At 45.5% G+C, this 19716-nt stretch overlaps 1 protein-coding gene across 1 annotated transcript in view; it reads left to right on the forward strand.

The window, feature by feature from the left end:
* Positions 1-19716, forward strand: part of GNB2 (G protein subunit beta 2) — an 85619-nt gene that overhangs the window by 36727 nt on the left and 29176 nt on the right. The window contains exon 2 of the mRNA XM_030188154.1: positions 9800-9910. Within this exon, the coding sequence (XP_030044014.1) occupies positions 9854-9910 (57 nt within the window). The 5' untranslated portion in view covers positions 9800-9853. The remainder of the gene's footprint in view (positions 1-9799; positions 9911-19716) is intronic.

Genomic DNA, 19716 nt, shown 5'->3' on the forward strand with positions numbered 1-19716 from the left:
TTTTTAACCCCTGGTTTCTCTAGTGGGTTTGGGGCAGGTGCGCCTCCCCCCCTACTCTGTTCTGGCCCTACTGGTGCGAGGTTCAATATGGTCCTTGTGGTACTACTGCTAGGGTCAGGATGCCATTTAACGGTAGCCTAGTGGCCGGAGCACTGGGCTGACAACTAGGGAAGTGTGTTCAAATCCCATTGTTGCTCCTTGTGATCTTTGGCATCTTCCAACAAGAAAGAAAACTGGCTGTATGTAACATAGTAGATGACGGCAGAAAAAGACCTGCACGGTTCATCCAGTCTGCCCAAGAAGATAAATTCATATGTGCTACTTTTTTATTTGTACTGTCCTCTTCAGGGCACAGACCATATAAGTCTGGCCAGCACTATCCCCGCCTCCCACCACCGGCTCTGGCACAGACCGTATAAGTCTGGCCAGCACTATCCCCGCCTCCCACCACCGGCTCTGGCACAGACCGTATAAGTCTGCCCAGCACTATCCCCGCCTCCCACCACCGGCTCTGGCACAGACCGTATAAGTCTGCCCAGTACTATCCCCGCCTCCCACCACCGGCTCTGGCACAGACCGTATAAGTCTGCCCAGCACTATCCCCGCCTCCCCCCACCGGCTCTGGCACAGACCGTATAAGTCTGCCCAGCACTATCCCCGCCTCCCACCACCGGCTCTGGCACAGACCGTATAAGTCTGGCCAGCACTATCCCCGCCTCCCACCACCGGCTCTGGCACAGACCGTATAAGTCTGCCCAGCACTATCCCCGCCTCCCACCACCGGCTCTGGCACAGACCGTATAAGTCTGCCCAGCACTATCCCCGCCTCCCACCACCGGCTCTGGCACAGACCGTATAAGTCTGCCCAGTACTATCCCCGCCTCCCACCACCGGCTCTGGCACAGACCGTATAAGTCTGCCCAGCACTATCCCCGCCTCCCACCACCGGCTCTGGCACAGACCGTATAAGTCTGCCCAGCACTATCCCCGCCTCCCACCACCGGCTCTGGCACAGACCGTATAAGTCTGCCCAACAGTATCTCCGCCTCCCAACCACCGGCTCTGCCACCCATTCTAGTGTTCATGAGGAATAAAGGAAAAGAGGGGGTTGGAGGTGAGAAATAAATAAAACAATCTCCTTTATAGTATAGCATAAAACGTAAGTTTCTCGCCCCCCCCCCCCTTTTTAAAAAAAATTCCTAGTGAGTTTATGCAGGCAGGTTGGAAGACGCATGTTGTTGCCATGGTTACAGTCACATAGTATGTCAGTACACTGCCTGTAGTGATGGTTGCCTGGGAAACCAGATGGGGGTGAGTCTTTCCCCCCCCCCTCCCCAGCTGTTTTAGGATTTAGAAGAACTGTGAATACTATCGGGTGACGTATTAACAAGACGGGAAAAGGGTGGCATTATTAAAGCTCAGAGTGCATTTGATCTATTTTGTGGCAGGCCTAGATTCCTTTGCAAACTAAAGGACCCCTCTTCCCTCTTTATCATACCAAGTTGCAGTATTGCAAGGCCACTGGCTCTTCAGTTCTTCAGATGCTTTCTGTACCTATCCCCGATGCTCCCTTCACCAAAATGACATTGCCTTGTGTCCACTTATCCATGTCAGCAGCTCAGCTCAAAGTCTCATCTTCCTGATCACAGGAACTCTAAAGATCATGCAGGAACCCGGTCATTCAGAGATGTTTTTTTTGTTTTATTGTGTCCAGAGCAAATTCCTCTCTGTGATGGTCAGTTTATCTCTTTTTACACAAGAAAGTGCTGCCAATAGAAAATCTTCCTTTTTTTTTTTTGAGACCAGTGTTTCAGAAAAAAGGAGGCTGGTGCAAGTATTCAGGATAAGCAGTACAGCTAGGTGTGGCAGCTGTGCAACTTATCCGGCTGGTATAAAAGTTGCAGGTGTAGGAAAACAAGCTGAGGGCCTTTTTTTTTTTTTTTTTTATCAAGCCACGCTAGTGATTCCTTTGCGGCAGTGCCAAGGGAGCCCATTCAAAGTGAATGGACTTTGTTGGCATTACTGCACCGAGATCCACTAGCGCATCTTGATAAAAGAGGCCCTGAGTGCTGGAGTGACGTTAACAGGGGTAGCTACCCGAGCGTAACCGTATCTGGCATCCCAGGCTTCACCACGCAAACAGATTCGTGAAGGTGTGCTGCATAGGAGCTATATCCAGTCGAGAGCACAGAAGATTTCCTTAACCATTGTATATGATAGAAATGAACATCTGCAAAGCACGTCACGGTTTCTCAGACGTATAACAACTGTGATCTGTGCAGGTAAATGTAGGTGAATTTAAGAGCTGTGCTATATAGCTAACATGCACCAACTGAATCCTTCATGAGGCCTGTGAGTTAGAGACTAGCTCCTGCTGAGCAAACAGCTGACTTATTTAGCCCAGAAACAGAGCTGAGGTGATCAGAGTTAAAAACATAACTGAAATGACAGGGAACTCCAAGTCGAACTGTTCGGTTATGAACAGATCTTGTTTCTTAAGCCTGGAAACACAGCAGCTGATTTCTTTCCTTTATTATTATTTTTTTTTTTAATTGAAAATATGGTTAACTCGACCAGCTGTAAGAACATGGCTGACTTTCCCAGCTGAGAAATACGGGAAAGAGCTATGGTTTTCAAAACAATGGTGACCAACCCTGAGATTTGGCTGAGTTTTCTGGGTGAAAAATCTCTCTCTGCTGTAAAGGCCTGAACTATAACTGAATTCTGCAGCTATGAAAAAAAGAACTGGATTCCAGAATAATAATAAATGACTTGGAATACACAGTCTTGTATTCAGAAGCTATATATACATAGCTGGCTAGCCAAACAGTGGTCTGCTACAAGGCTAACTTCATTTTTTTTTTGAGCCTGCTAGAAAATACCAGAAAGCTGCTATAATAGTATTCCAATTGAGGCTGGTGTCTTTAGTTTTTGGAACAATTAACTATGAGGCAATCAACAAAAGACTCCAAAGAGGAGAGCTTCCCACTATAGTGTGGGAAGAAGATACAGTTTTTTAGAGAAAAATAGAGGAAAAGCAGAACTTAGCTTGTGAGATAAAACAGTACCTCAAATTACAGTGCAAGCAGTTTTGTCACACACAGAAAGCAACATGAAAGCTTTTAGCCTCTTCTGCAGCACCAAGTGCCACCCTGGCTCCAGACAAGCTTTTAAAGGAGCATTAACTGTCTATTAGGAACCCCCCTGTGCTCCACTGACACACAGTTACCAACTGGTTACGTTCCAAGGAGGAGCTACGCAGTGCGCCCACCATCCACTCACGGACAAAGATGCTGAACGTTCTGTGGCTGCGCAATACCCTTAAGGGGCGAGTCGCAGAGAACTACTTTTTTTCTCTGTCTTCATCCGTTGGTTGAAGGACACGACCCACTGGTTCTGCATTGGTCTGGTTCTGGTCAAAATGGAAGCTCATTTTTTCTTTTTGGCTTGCAGTATCTTCTTTCTCTGAGGTTCCACCTCAGTCAGAACCATGGTGCCCTGGATTTGTCTTGCCTTCCCTGTTCCATGATCCTTAGCTGTGAGCCACTGGGTCTTTCAGAAAACCCAATATACATGTATCCTGCTTTGTGTGACCCACAGGGTCTTCACAGGTTTGTAATCCTCAAACTTCCAGCTGAGCAGGCCTCTTGCCAGGAGAAAAGCACAGACACAGCCCTCCCGTGCCTGTCCCTCCTCAGGATCCTCTTGCCCAGGATTTACCAACTCCAGACCAACAGTCTTTCTTTTGTCCTTTATTTACTTTCTCCAACACAGTCTTTGATACACACAGTTAGCAGGTTTTGCTTCAACTCTCCCTTCACTCCCTTCTCATTACCCCTGGGAGATGAAAGAGGTCACACCCAACCACTGTCAGTCTCTAGCACCTGACAGCCCCCCTCTCCCTCCTGACCCCAGTTGAAAACACTCACCCCCAGTTGGAGTGCTTCTGCGGTCACTTCTTCCCCTTCTTTCGTTAAGCCATCAAACCATGTGGCCAGGAGCCCTCTTACTTGCCCTCCTTTAGCTTGAGCTAAGGCAGAAATGTCCATGGCCTCTCCTTCTGAAGTGTCTTCTGTCTCCAATATTCCTCGTCTCTCTCCAGACTGCCAGTCCATGGACTCCTCTACAGCCCTCTTTACTAGCTGCCTCCCATCATCATTATCCCCCTCTCCCAGCTGTTTCCTATTCTGTTCATCCAGCCCTCCCAGATCCTCCTCCTTTCCCCTAGGATTCTGGGACTCGTAGTGGGGGGTAACACTTCCTCATCCTACCAGGCCTCTCTCTCAAGGGCTGCTGGGATGGTGAAATAGACAGGCTGCTTTCCCGCACTGGCCCTGCACTTTTGATTCGGGCCCTTTTGGCTCTGTCCTCCGGGGGGTGGTCTAGGATACCCAAGCCGCTTCCCCCTTCCCTTGCTCCCCGCCTGATCACATAAGAAACTAGAGGGTAATGCTAGAAGAAGTCACTTAAAATTCTACATCTGTGCTGATTACGTGCAACTACTCATACCCATTGAACCAGATCTTCCCACATCTCTGAGTAAACTGTTTGCCTACCTGCCTAACCACAACTCAGGAATGGGCAAACAACAACAAACTCTGCCTGAACCCAAGCAAAACGGAGATTCTTTGTGTACCTAATGGAAGTGGCCAAATACCTGACTTCAAAATACCTTTTCAGAAGTATGAACTCCCCCTAAAATCACAGGTCAGGAATCTTGGGATACTGTTAGACTCATCACTCACTCTGATCCCGCAAATTCAAACCGCCTTTAAAAATTGTCTATCACCTACGGCAGCTATGAAATCTCTCTCCATATATTAAGACAATGTTGTCAAGAGCAGATGTATGAACGGAGCTCCTGAGTATGGTGAAGGCATAACTACTACTACTACTACTACTTAACATTTCTAGAGCGCTACTAGGGTTACGCAGCGCTGTACAATTTAACAAAGAGAGACAGTCCCTGCTCAAAGAGCTTACAATCTAATAGACAAGTGAACGGTCGGTCCGATAGGGGCAGTCAAATTGGGGCAGTCTGGATTCACTGAATGGTAAGGGTTAGGTGCCGAACGCAGCATTGAAGAGGTGGGCTTTAAGCAAAGACTTGAAGACGGGCAGGGAGGGGGCTTGGCGTGAGGGCTCAGAAAGGTTGTTCCAAGAATAGGGCGAGGCAGAATGAGCGGAGCCTGGAGTTGGCGGTGGTGGAGATGGGTACTGAGAGGAGGGATTTATCCTGTGAACGGAGGTTACGGGCGGGAACGTAAGGGGAGATGAGGGTAGAAAGATAGTGAGGGGCTGCAGACTGAGTGCATTTGTAGGTAAGAAGGAGAAGCTTGAATTGAATGCGGTATCTGATCGGAAGCCAGTGAAGTGACCTGAGGAGAGGGGTGATATGAGTATATCGGTTCTGGCGGAATATGAGACGTGCAGCAGTTAGCATTCCCTATGGGGAAGCATAAAGGTGCATCATGGACTTACCCTCCAGCCCCGGTAGCCCCGAGGCCTTTGGTCCAGACTACTATTTCTTGGACAGTTTCCATACGTGTTGCAACACCGATACCTGCTTTGAGAGGGAAGCCGAATGATTTGGCCAACCAGGCTTAACAGAGGCTGGCTCCCCCACAACCCGGAAGCGATACAGATGCAGGGATGGCTAAGGAACTGCTATCCCAAGGGGAGTTCATGGTAATCAGCCAAGAAGGGGGGGGGGGCAGCAGGTTGCAAGCACTCTTGGGAGAGCTCTGCTGATTTGAGAAGACCTATTCCCCATTCTGAAGGAGGAGGAGCTCCTGGAGGTAACAGCTTTAAGTTTGGGGAAATTCCTAAGCTAGCAGTAGGCGATAATGGACACCCTGCAGCAGACAATTATGATTTTGGACTCAACATAAAAAAAGGCTTCTGGTGTTTTAAGTAATTATTGTGGGACTATCTCATCCAAAGTGGAGGAGTATGGAGAGATGTTACAGGCTCGTGGAGAGAGGCTGGGGAAACATGAAGAACAGCTAATTGAGCTGAAGGAAAAACAACTTGAGACTTTTGAACTTTCCAAGGTCTCCTCTTATGTCAGCTGTTGAGATGGCACGGAAATAGTTCTGTGAAGTTTTGTTGGTTACATCGGAATATATGCTCCCAATAGTGAGGGCTCAATATCTCAACATGAGAAGGAGCCAAGAAAGTTCCACTCTGATTGCTAGACTACTACTACTACTACTATTTAGCATTTCTATAGCGCTACAAGGCGTACGCAGCGCTGCACAAACATAAAGACAGTCCCTGCTCAAAGAGCTTACAATCTAATAGACAAAAAATAAATAAAGTAATCAAATCAATTAATGTGAACGGGAAGGAAGAGAGGAGGGTAGGTGGAGGCGAGTGGTTACAAGTGGTTACGAGTCAAAAGCAATGTTAAAGAGGTGGGCTTTCAGTCTAGATTTAAAGGTGGCCAAGGATGGGGCAAGACGTAGGGGCTCAGGAAGTTTATTCCAGGCGTAGGGTGCAGCGAGACAGAAGGCGCGAAATCTGGAGTTGGCAGTAGTGGAGAAGGGAACAGATAAGAAGGATTTATCCATGGAGCGGAGTGCACGGGAAGGGGTGTAGGGAAGGACGAGTGTGGAGAGATACTGGGGAGCAGCAGAGTGAGTACATTTATAGGTTAGTAGAAGAAGTTTGAACAGGATGCGAAAATGGATAGGGAGCCTGTGAAGGGTCTTGAGGAGAGGGGTAGTATGAGTAAAGCGACCCTGGCGGAAGACGAGACGGGCAGCAGAGTTTTGAACCGACTGGAGAGGGGAGAGGTGATTAAGTGGGAGGCCAGCAAGAAGCAGATAGCAGTAGTCTAAACGAGAGGTGACAAGGGTGTGGATGACGGTTTTGGTAGAGTGCTCGGAAAGAAAGGGGCGGATTTTACGGATGTTGTAAAGAAAGAAACGACAGATCTTGGCAATCTGCTGGATATGAGCAGAGAAGGAGAGAGAAGAGTCAAAGATAACCCCAAGGTTTCGAGCTGAGGAGACAGGGAGAATGAGAGAGCCATCAACAGAAATAGAAAACGGGGGGAGCGAGGAGGTGGGTTTGGGGGGGGGGGGGGGGGGAAATGAGAAGCTCGGTTTTGGTCATGTTTAATTTCAGGTGGCTAGAGAGGTTAATACTCCAGGTGAGATGAATTTGTTATCTTTTTTGGAAAATTCCCTGGAGGTTATAGATAGAACGATTCTCCTTATAACTTTTGCATTAGAATACGAGAGAGACTTTATTTTGCGTTCACCGACCCAGAGTTTGTCCACTGCATTAACGCGGTTTGTTTTCACCCATTTTCCCCACCACTAGTCATTTTAAAGACTTTGTACTATCATGTGATTTTTTTTTCTTGGTTTTTTTTTTCTCGAGCTACAAAATATATATAGGTCACTTTCATTTGACATCTTTTAATATATTCACAGACTCCCGAGGCAGGCCCTGTTGCCGAAACACGGTGCCGTGTCGAGTCCAACTTTGTTTTAGAATAAACAGCATATCTCTTCAGCCCGTCTCCTTGGCTTCTTGGAAGAGTCTTGTTGATCGTGCTACTCCCTTGCTGTTTTTGTAGCGTTCTTACTTTAGACATTTAAAGGAACAGTTCTACGGTCCTACAATACATTTTATTTTCCTGATACATCTCAAGTGTCTCAGAGATATAGGAGGAACAACCTGGCTATGGGTGCTACCTTTATTTTGAAGTTTCCTGTAAGATGTTGTGTTTCTTTTTATGGTAAGAATTTTATGTTTGACCTTAAGCAACTCATTGAATTTATAGTGGCCAAGGAGGCAGATCTTAGAGTCATTGTTAATCCTCAATCTTCCACCAATTAGCACATTCGGCTGTAGACATTTCTGTTTGTGCTGCTACTCTTGTATAAATTTTTTTCCGATTCTTTGCCCCTCCCCCTTCTATTGAGGGCTAAATAAGGGGTTTCTATTTACCTTGCAATGGGAAAGTCTTTCCAAATCTTTTTAGTTGTTTCTTCTAATTTGTATTCGTTATATATTATTTTTATCTTGATTGTTAAAATTTCAGAAATATAAAATAAAAAGAATTACCCACCACCTGTCAATATTGTCCCTGGCTGAACTGGAAAAGCAAACCCGGGTCAATGAGGCAGTATTGAAAATCTAAATAAACTATAATCTACTATAATAAAACGCACCCTTAACGTTCTGAGGACATTGACGTCACTGCAGGCACTCACACACAGGTTCGTAACTTCATGGTGGTGAAGCCACAACACTCACCATGTCAGCAGGCCCCGTCCTCGCGTCACACGAGATGACGTTGAGGGCGGAACACAAAAAAAAGGCAAATCAACGAACGGAGAGCGCGTTTCCCTACTCCTCCCCTTCCAACAAATCCCAGCTGCAAACGCCGACGTGACCAGCACCCCGGCCCCTTTCAACACATCGCCCCGCTCCTTTGAAGGTAACAGCCCGCCCCCGGTAACACATTCTTCCCCTCAACACCTTCCCTCCCCCCTGTCACCTCCCATCCCCTTACGCCACTATCCCTGGTGGTCTAGCGGTACCTGTTCGCTCGGGCAGGAACGAAGGAAACCCCGCTATCCTGCCCGGAGCGCTGCTGCTAGCTGCCCGGCTGCATCGTGTCTGAGTCCGGCTCTCGGCGAATCAAAATGGCCGCCGAGAGTTGAAGCTGCCTCGCGAGACTTCAACTCACGGCGGCCATTTTTAAACGCCGACAGCCGGAATCCAACACGATGCAGCAAGGAACCAAGCAGCACCGCTACGGGCAGGAAAGAGGGGGCTCTTTCTTTCCTGCCCCGACTGAACAGGTACCTCTAGACCACCAGGGAGACAAGCGTAAGGGGAGGGGAAGGGAGTCCGGTGCCGGCTAGGGCCCGTTTCATCACCGCCAGAAACAGGCTTTTCCCACTTCTAAACTAATAATGCATTTGTTTTTTAAATTCTTTATTTATTAATTTTAAACATTCATAATATATACTTATGAGTGAAAATACACCAAAAGAAAAATCATCATTCAATATAGAGATATAATCGACCTCAAGGGTACTCAACTATCGCCCACAAATTTAAGTAATTGATCCAAGGAAAAGGAAATATCTATACTTAAATCTTAAGCAATTTCACAAAAGGGGGGAAAAAAAAAAGCAGCTTAATTCCTGAGTGGCTTACTCTAATCTGCCATACAGTGTTACATATGAGACTAAACCTGTACTCTGACCTCTTCTCTGCTTATTATAAAGTCCTCCAGCTGTTTTGGTTCAAAAAATTGATATTGTTTAAGTTGAAATTTTATTCTACATATACATGGGAATCTGAGAAGAAAGTCTGCCCCAATTGCTATTACCCTAGGGCGTAACAACAAGAACATCTTGCGTCTCCTCTGAGTTTCCCTGGATAAGTCAGGAAATACTCTAACTTTTGAACCCAAAAACAGCGAATCCAAGTGTCTCAAAGAAAGTTTGAAAACGTGACTGGTTGGCTCAAGGACTTGAGTTGAGAGCAATTGCACCGGAGCATCTGTATAAAAGTCGGTTTGATAAGAGCTTCTGGTTTTGAAAACCATAAAATTTAAATAAACCGCTATGCAAGTTCTTCATTTTGCTGTGGCCCAGTGCTCCAGTGTTTTGGCTTTGTATTGGTTTCAGTTTGAGTTAAGTTTGCATTCTAGCTGATAATGTTTGCATCAGCTGTAGAGAGAGAAAATGAATTGCAAAACATGCAGTGCTGAGTTGAATGTGCCTGTTGTTCCCTTCTTTTAAGTTTCATTTTTTTTTAAATCTTGCAGGTTTCTTTTGGCTGAGAGGACGTAGATATTAGGCACCAGGTCCAAACACTTACAATGAGTGAACTAGAGCAGCTGCGCCAGGAGGCAGAGCAACTACGAAACCAGATCCGAGTGAGTAAGAGAACTGTCCAAGTTGGTGTCTCTGAACTGGACTCCTCTGTATACTCAGAGAAAGCTTCTTTTAACATAGGTTCAAATCCTCTTGTTTTTCAACATATGTCTGGACAGCCTAGTTAAAATGTTGGCGTGAATTTGCAGTGATCTGTCCTCCAGATCTCTCATTTCAGCTTGGAAATTTGGCGCATGCTTATGGAGTGCTGTAATAGTGGAGGCAGAGCCAGGTTTCAGCTCTTTTTCTGTTCAAACCAAACTCATCCAAATTTTGTATTAATCTCAAGTCATAGATACTTTTTAAATGGTGTCGTCAACAATGTCTGCTCACAGCACTTCAATCTTTGTCAAAACTTGCATGTGGGTCACAGAGCTGCTCTCCAGATGGACCCAGGATGACTGACATTGCCCTCGGGTTATCCATATCCAAAGCCTCATCTCGGGTACATTTTTTTTTTTTCTAGAAGCCAAGTGGAAGAGTGGCCTAGTGGTTAGGGTGGTGGGCTTTGGTCCTGGGGAACTGAGTTCGATTCCCACTTCAGGCACAGGCAGCTCCTTGTGACTCTGGGCAAGTCACTTAACCCCTTCATTGCCCCAGGTACAAATAAGTACTTGTATATACTATGTAAACCGCTTTGAATGTAGTTGCAAAAACCACAGAAAGGCGGTATATCAAGTCCCATTTCCCTATTTGAGATTTCTACATGGAATGTTGCTAGTGGAGGAGTAGCCTAGTGGTTAGTGCAGCGGACTTTGATCCTGGAGAACTGGGTTCAGTTCCCACTGCAGCTCCTTATGACTCTGGGCAAGTCACTTAACCCCTTCATTGCCCCAGGTACAAATAAGTACTTGTATATACTATGTAAACCGCTTTGAATGTAGTTGCAAAAACCACAGAAAGGCGGTATATCAAGTCCCATTTCCCTATTTGAGATTTCTACATGGAATGTTGCTAGTGGAGGAGTAGCCTAGTGGTTAGTGCAGTGGGCTTTGATCCTGGGGAACTGGATTCAAGTCCCACTGCAGCTCCTTATGACTCTGGGCAAGTCACCTAACCCTCCATAGGAGAAACTGAGGAACCTTCTTGACCTTGGAGTGAAAGAATAGCCTGATGGTTAGAGCAGGGATGCCAGTCACTTAAACTTCTGTTGCCTCAGGTACAAACTTAGATTATAAGGCTTCTGGGGACAAAAGTATCTACTGCATCTGACTGTAACTTTTAAGAGGAAATGGGCTAAATCTCCTTAAGTAAGGCTGATGTTAAATAGGACTGGAACAAAATCTTGTGGGTCAAGATGGGCTGTATAAATGAAAACCTTATTGATATTGCACCAGTTTCTGGAGGAGCTAAGATTAGAGCAGGACAGGGCTTTATTTTGAGGGGGTACTTAGGGGTATTGACTACCGGCACCTTTTCCATTGTCTGCAAAAATTGACCCATGGCCCCCAAGTTTTAATGAAAGAGCTCAGGCGCTACACACCAATTCTACCTTGTCATAGATTCTGTGACTGGTTGCAGGGGGCCTGGCTATTGTGGGGTGGGTCCCTCAGTGATCACCCCACCCCCTGAAGGGTGGTCTGGCATTTGAGTACCGGCACCTTTTTTGCTAGAAAATATGCACTGGAGCAGGATAACAGAATATTCCAGAGGAAATGAAAATCCTGGCTTTTTTTTACCCAAATACGTTGCAGGTGCAATGGAGGAATCTTGCCTTTTGGTGATTTATGCTAGTGGTTTGTTTTTTTCACTCTGCAATGAACGCAAAAAGGAGACAGGGAAGGCATGAGTATAGAGGGTTGGGGGTTTTTCATTTAGACTTAGTTATATTTTAATACTAGTAAAAAAGCCCCGTTTCTGATGCAAATGAAACGGGGGCTAGCAAGGTTTTCTTCTGTGTGCATGTGGGAGTGTGTGTGTCCCTGCCCTCTCTGCCCTCTCTCCTCTCCCCCCTCTGAGTCCTTCATTGTTACAGAGAGAGTGATTTGATTTCCTGCTTTGCTGTTTTCCTTCACTGTTTGTGTTAGAGAGAGAGCGAGGGCGGGGCAGACACTCATGGGGAAACCGGATATCTCTCCCCCTTCACACTTCCGGCTGGAGGCTTCATTTAGAACGTTGGTGGTGCCTTTTATATATAGAGATTTTTAATAGTAATGTATACCACTGTGGACACTTTTGCAAAAGTAGAATATAAGTGTTTTCAATAAACAAATACCAAATGCTATTGTATATTAACTCTTGCATTGTGTCCTCTTCCCATTTTCTTTGAAGTAAGAACCTTTGCTTTATTTATTTAGATCATTTATACCCCGCTTTTTGCCATGGAACGCAGCCCCAAAGCGACTTACAATGAACTAAAGAAAAGAATTACAATGACAGTTAAAGGGAAGGGAGAATAGGTGCAAAATGAAGCAGAGAAGCAGCAGGTAGGGAAAAGAAAGGAAAGGGAAACAGGACAAAATCAGATCTTGACTCGCCGAATCACAGAAGATAACGATGACTTAATTTTGGAAATTGTGCCTGTGCTTTGTAGCCTTTTGTTGTGTGTGTTTGTGTGTGTGTAGGGCAGGGGTGTAGCCAGCCTTCCGTGGGAGAGGGGTCCAGAGCCCGGGGGGAGGGGGCACATTTTAGCCCTCCCCCCGGTGCCGCCCCCCCACCGCCGACATTGCCGCCCTCCCCTCCCGCCGCGAACCCGCCGCCGCTGCAGCCTACCTTTACTTTTGCTGGCGGGGGGATCCCACTCCCCGCCAGCCGACGTCTTCTTCTTAGTCGCTTCCTGCTCTTCAATTTGTTTGCTGACGTCCTGCACGTGCAGGACGTCAGCAAACAAATTGAAGAGCAGGAAGGACTGAGAAGACGTCGGCTGGCGGGGAGTGGGATCCCCCGCCAGCAAAAGTAAAGGTAGGCGGCGGCGGGGGCGGGTTCGCCGGGAGGGGGGTCCTGGGGTGAATCTGCGGGGGCCCCGGCCCCCTCAGGCCCCACGTAGCTACGCCACTGGTGTAGGGGGGGGGGGGGTCAAAGGTCTTAAATAGTTTATCTGTGTTCAAAAGGAATTTGTCTAGAGCAGAGAAAAGATTGAAACACATATGTCTAATCTGAGACTGAAACTCCTCTCTAGGTGAAACCGTCCAAGCTACTGATTTTGTTCAGATTAAGTAACGCCATCCACTCGGATCCCTTTGGGTCTTCACACTCGGGTAGAAACTTGGAATTAAAACAATATTCAATATTAAGTTTTAGTAGCCTGCAGACTTTTGTCCAGCCTTAAGACTGGTTCTAAGCGGGGATGAAAGTCTGTCTTGTGCTTTACTGGAAATCTAACTGAAAACAAGAAACTAAATCATACTTTCCTGTCACGCTATTTTCCAAACCCATTCAGTGGTGTCCTAAGTTCCTCATATACTAGTATTGTTCTCAGTATGAGAGCCACCGAGTGATAGACCATCCACCGCCTTTGAAGATTGGCTTAAAAAGGTTTTCTGGTCTTTTTAGAGATGATTGGTATCTTACAAGGAGGTATATTTTCAAACACTTAGACTTACAAAGTTATATAGAGGGGCATTTTCAATATGATGTCTTAAGTCCGTCTTTGGACTTTTTGCAAAAAAAACATCCAAAGCCTGAATAGGAGAGGGTTCTTTTCAAAGAAGAAAAGGGCATTTTCAATATGATGTCTTAAGTCCGTCTTTGGACTTTTTGCAAAAAAAAACATCCAAAGCCTGAATAGGAGAGGGTTATTTTCAAAGAAGAAAAGGGCATTTTCAATATGATGTCTAAGAGGCTCATTTTCAAAGCACTTAGCCTCCCAAAGTTCCATAGAAACCTATGGAACTTAGCCTCCCAAAGTGCTTTGAAAATATGCCTCTAAGTCCATCTTTGGACGTTTTGCAAAAAAGAAAAAGGTTTTGTGATTTGGACATTTTGTTTTTTGGTCCATTTTCGGAAGAAAAAAACAAGTTCAAAATGCACAAAATCAAACCATTAGGATGCAGGAGGAGCCAGCATTTTTAGTAGACTGGTCCCCTTGACATCCTAGGGAAGCAATAGTGCACCCTAGAGGGCACTGCAGTGGACTTCATAAAATGCTCCCAGGTACCCATCTCACCATTGCTCCCTTACCTTGTCTGCTGAGCCCCCACAACCCCCCCCCCCCAACTGTACACCACTGCCATAGTCCTTACAGGTGAAGGGGGCACCTATATGTGGGTACAGTGGGTTTCTGGTGAGTTTTGGAGGGTTTACAGTTTCCTCCACAAATGTAACGGGTTGGTGGAGGTATGGGCTTGGGTCCACCTGTCTGCAGTGCACTGCACCCGCCACGAGACTACTCCAGGGATCTACATTCTGCTGTAATGGACCGGAGTATAACCTCTGAGCCTGTTAAGTAATGTTTTTAATCACGTTTTTTGGTGGGGTGAAGGTGGAAGGGGGTTAGTGACCACTGAGGGAGTAAGGGGAAGTCATCCCTGATTCCCTCTAGTGGTCATCTGGTCATTCAGGGCAACGTTTTGTGCCTCATTTGTTATAAAAATAGGCCTAGCTCAAAACGTCTTAGTTTTTGTCCTGGATGATTTTGTCTTGTTCTATTATGGCTGAAAAACGTCCAAGTGTTAGGAACGCTCAGATCCTGCCCTTAACACGCCCCTCTTGTGATTTGAACACACTTCTGACAGACTTCATAAAAAAATGTCTAAAAATTGGTTTTGAAAATACCAATTTGGACTTCTTTTGTGAGAAAAACATCCAAATGCTGCTTTATGCCACTTTTTGGACATTTTTCTCTTCTGAAAATGAGCTCCAGTGTTGCCTATGGAACTTTGTAAGTCTAAGTACTTTGAAAATGAGCCCCAAGGTAACATAAGGGCCGATGCTGTAAACTTCATTATGCATAAGCGCAGTGGTTTAGTCCAGTGGCATAGCTACGTGGGGCCTGAGGGGGCCTGGGTCCCCGTAGATTTCAGTGGGGACCCCCCTCCCGGCGAACCCGCCGCCGCCTACCTTCCGTTTTGCTGGCGGGGGACCCCACTCCCCACCAGCCGACGTCCTCTCCTGTAGAACGCAGCAGCACTGGCAGAGAAAAGTCTTCTTCCTTGCATGCTGACGTCCTCAGAGAACAGTTCTGCACGTACAACGTGCAGGACGTCAGCATGCAAGGAAGAAGACTTTCTCTGCCAGACAGTGCCGCTGCGTTCTACGGGAGAGGACGTCGGCTGGCGGGGAGTGGGATCCCCCGCCAGCAAAAAACGGAAGGTAGGCGGCGGCGGGGGAGGGGAGTCGGCAGAGACGGGGGGGGGGGGGGCGACAATGGCGGCGGCAGGGGGGGGGGCTAAAATGTGCCCCCTCCCCTCGAGCTGTGGACCCCCCTCCCATGCAAGTCTGGCTACGCCCCTGGTTTAGTCAGTATTTTTTCATGTGCTAGTCTTCCTCCCTGATGAAGAAAGTCCTTTAGAGCAAGAAAGTTTTGAGTATAACCACTTATGCTAAACGGTAGCACAGTGAGCAACCAAGATACATACAAAGTTATTCTGGATATTAAAAAAAAAAAACTGTGCAAAAATTTGGTTCTGCGTTTTCTTTACCTCTTAATGCTGCATCTTTATGTTAAGCTCAGGGCCAGCATAAAAACGCAACTCACACATAGACAACTTGATATTGGTCTAATAAGAAGGTTGGAATACAAAGGGAAAGGGGTGGGTTGGGGCTTAAAGTTACAGACCTGGTGGGTATACAGACAATTACTAACAGCAATGACTGAACCGCGATGAGGGAGCTACAAGAGCAAGGGCTCCTTCCCGAGGTAGTAATTGCCCACCAGTATAGAGGCGGGCCACGTCCAAGACAAAGGTCAAGAGAATTGATAAAAAATATGAGAAACGCGCTGGCCCTTGCAAAACAGGGCCAATCCGTCCAACTCATGACCAGAATATAGGGGGGAGGGGATACGGGGGAAGGGGGGAAGATGGGGGGGGGGGGAAGGGGAGAGGGAGAAAAAATGAAAAATATGTTGATGGCACACCTTACCCATTTTGTACTAATGTATGACAAATGTACTACACTGTTGAATTTGAAGTTATTTGGTTATGTATATTAGATTGACTCATCCATAAAAAAGTTGAAACATAAAAACGCAACTCACTGGTAGTCCAGTCTCTCTGATTACCCTCCCAGCACCAGGGTAGTTAGTGGGGTTTCTCAGGGGTCAATGCTAGGACCGCTGCTCTTTAATATATTTATAAATGATTTAGCGATGGGAGTAACTAGCCAGGTAATTAAATTTGCTGATGACACAAAGTTATTCAAAGTCGTTAACTCGAGACAGGATTGTGAAAAATTACAGAAGGACCTTACGAGACTGGGAGGCTAAATGGCAGATGACGTTTAATTTGAGAGAGTGCAAGGTGATGCATGTGGGAAAAAAGAACCCGAATTCTAGCTACGTCATGCAAGGTTCCACGTTAGGAGTTACGGACCAAGAAAGGGATCTGGGTGTCGTCGTCGATAATACACTGAAACCTTCTGCTCAGTGTGTTGCTGCGGCTCGGAAAGCAAATAGAATGTTGGGTATTATTAGGAAAGGTATAGAAAACAGGTGTGAGGATGCTATAATGCTGTTGTATCGCTCCATGGTGCAACCGCACCTTGAGTATTGTGTCCAATTCTGGTCGCCGCATCTCGAGTAAGATATAGTGGAATTGGAAAAGGTGCAGCGAAGGGCAACGAAAATGATAGCGGGGATGGGACGACTTGCTTATGAAGAAAGACTAAGGAGGCTAGGGCTTTTCAGCTTGGAGAAGAGACGGCTGAGGGGAGACATGATAGAGGTATATAAAATAATGAGTGGAGTGGAACAGGTGGATGTGAAGCGTCTGTTCACGCTTTCCAAAAATACTAGGACTAGGGGGCATGCGATGAAACTACAGTGTAGTAAATTTAAAACAAATAGGAGAAACCTTTTCTTCACCCAACGTGTAATTAAACTCTGGAATTCGTTGCTGGAGAATGTGGTGAAGGCGGTTAGCTGGGCAGAGTTTAAAAAGGGTTTGGATGGTTTCCTAAAGGACAAGTCCATAGACTGCTACTAAATGGACTTGGAAAAATCCACAATTTCGGGAATAACATGTATAGAATGTTTGTACGTTTCGGAAGCTGCCAGGTGCCCTTGACCTGGATTGGCCGCTGTCGGGGACAGGATGCTGGGATTGATGGGCCTGTGGTCTTTTCCCAGTATGGCATTACTTATGTACTTATGTACCCCCGACCCCAAAGGTGTCCCTGGTGACCTCGAGAGAAGAAAAAGGAGAAAACCTCCACAATGTCAGCCAGAGGTCACCAAAAACATCCTCAGGATCCAAGTGGACCTCACAAAACAACCAAATCATACTTTTAAAGTTGGGAGGGCACCTGATCTCATGCGATACACCACATGGGCTCAGTCTGCCAAAAAAGACAATAGGTGCTTACGGAATTTGGGGAGCAAAATGTTTACCTTATGCTTGCGTTAGGCAACCTCGCGCTGAGCTTTAGTGTACAGCTCTAATGCAATGCAAGGTAATTGTGTCAGCCTCACAACTAGCAGAAACTTGGAGAAATGCTCATTTTAATAAAGTTAATTGAATAGCTTAGCAGTAGGATTATATTATAGGGTTAGGGTTAAGATGTAAATATTTCAAATGGGAATGGGTTAGAAATAAGAACCGGAGAGTTTTGAATGTTCTGCATTAATGCTGCTGTGATTAAAAAATTAATATAAATAAATATAAATTCTGATTGATGAGGAAGATACAGTTCCATCTCCCCGAATCTTAACTGTCTCAGAGTGGGAAAGGGGAATTATGCAGACTGTATATCTCTTTCTAGGAATTGGGAGGTCTAAATACAGGTTTTTCTTTCTTTCTTTTTCTACTGAAAAATGAAAAAGGGATATGTGTTGTCCATAGTCATATTAAACTGTCACATGTACACTGCGTAGGAAAAATCTGCACACATTTGTACATGTTTCACATTCAAAATACAGTTCAGAATACATGAAAGTAGCTGTTTATATTTGGGCTTACGGTGACACAAAGCATTGGCTGTTTTAACCAATTACAAATATTCAGTACAATCCTCAATAAACAAGTCTGTGAAGTAAATCTATAGATTTAAACAAAGTGAAAAGAGGGTGGAAAAAGCACAAGGTAAAAGTCCCGACCTTGAGACAGCAGTGCGAAGCGCTGGCCAACGTCGGTCTGGGGACTACTTTATTCTGCTGGAGAAGGCTAGAAAAGTGCATTTCAATTTGTTAAGAAATGAAAGGGTGGTACTTTTGCACTTACGTAAATTGTGGTGTGGTTGTTTGCCGATGAAGAGTTATTAGCTCCGAAGCCTGGAGCTCTTTCCGGCTTTTTCCACCCACTTTTCACTGTTTAAATCTATAGATTTACTTCACAGACTTGAATATGTATTAAGGATTGCACCGAATGTTTATTGTTGGTTGGATCAGTTTATCTTCTACCCATCTTTTTGGAATATAATTAAAACCTTGGCTTTGACAGCAACCCTGTGTAAGAGAAATGTTTACATTTTAGAGACATTCCAAAAAGTAGTTAATAGGCAATCAAGACTCTTTGGTTTCTTGTCTTTTGCATTCTTTGTCACAGCAAACACAAATTGTCTTCACTTTCAGAAATTACCTTTACAAGCCATGTAATGGTTTAGAGCCCATCAGTGTAGCTGAGCTGACTAAGCAACTTAAATCTCAAAAAAAGAGCTTAAAAGGATATTTATATAATGATAAACTTTTATAAACTTCACAAAATATCCTTGCACTTTCCTGATGTTACTAAATAATTGTTTAACGGAGGAAAAAAGCCTCATATTTTAAGAGAACACTCCGTACGGGCGGTTAGCTTGACGGAGTTTAAAAAGGGGTTAGATAGATTCCTAAAGGACAAGTCCATAGACCGCTATTAAATGGACTGGAAAAATTCCTCATTTTTAGGTATAACTTGTCTGGAATGTTTTTACGTTTGGGGAGCGTGCCAGGTGCCCTTGACCTGGATTGGCCACTGTCGGTGACAGGATGCTGGGCTAGATGGACCTTTGGTCTTTCCCAGTATGGCACTACTTATGTACTTATGTACGTCATTGGTAAACCAATATTAGGGAGGTCTCCTAAATCATCATGGGCAAAAACCTCCTTATATTTTAATACTAGTAAAAAAGCCCCGTTTCTGATGCAAATGAAACGGGGGCTAGCAATGTTTCTTCCGTGTGCATGTGGGAGTGTGTGTGTCCCTGCCCTCTGGCCTCTCTCCCCTCCCCCCTCTGAGTCCTTCACTGTTACAGAGCCAGCGATTTGATTTTGTGCTCTGCTGTTTTCCTTCACTGACTGTGTTACAGAGAGGGCGGGGCAGACACTCATAGGGAAACCGGATATCTCGCCCCCTTCACACTTCCGGCTGGAGGCTTCATAGAACGTTGGTGTTGCCTTTTATATAGAGAGATTGTGTGTGAAAATGTGGCTACTGCTCAAAATATTTCTGCACATAAAGCCGTCTAATTATTATTGACTAAGCAACTGTCAGAAGAAGGAGTACAGGATAGGAACAGATCAGGGGAAGGCTGTAAGACAATTTTCAGTTTGAATATCCACTGTCAGGTTTATCAGTTTAAAGCGAAAACAGTTTGGCACCACCAAGAGATCCCCACAATCGGGCCATCCCTCTAAACTCAGAAGGTTAAAGAAACTGCTGAAGAGCATAATCATGAAACTTAATATTTCTTTAAAAGAACTGCAGAGGTCTCCGGATGAGACTGGGGAAAATGT

This window comes from Microcaecilia unicolor, chromosome 14 (genome assembly GCF_901765095.1).
Source record: "Microcaecilia unicolor chromosome 14, aMicUni1.1, whole genome shotgun sequence".
NCBI classification, from domain to species: domain Eukaryota; kingdom Metazoa; phylum Chordata; class Amphibia; order Gymnophiona; family Siphonopidae; genus Microcaecilia; species Microcaecilia unicolor.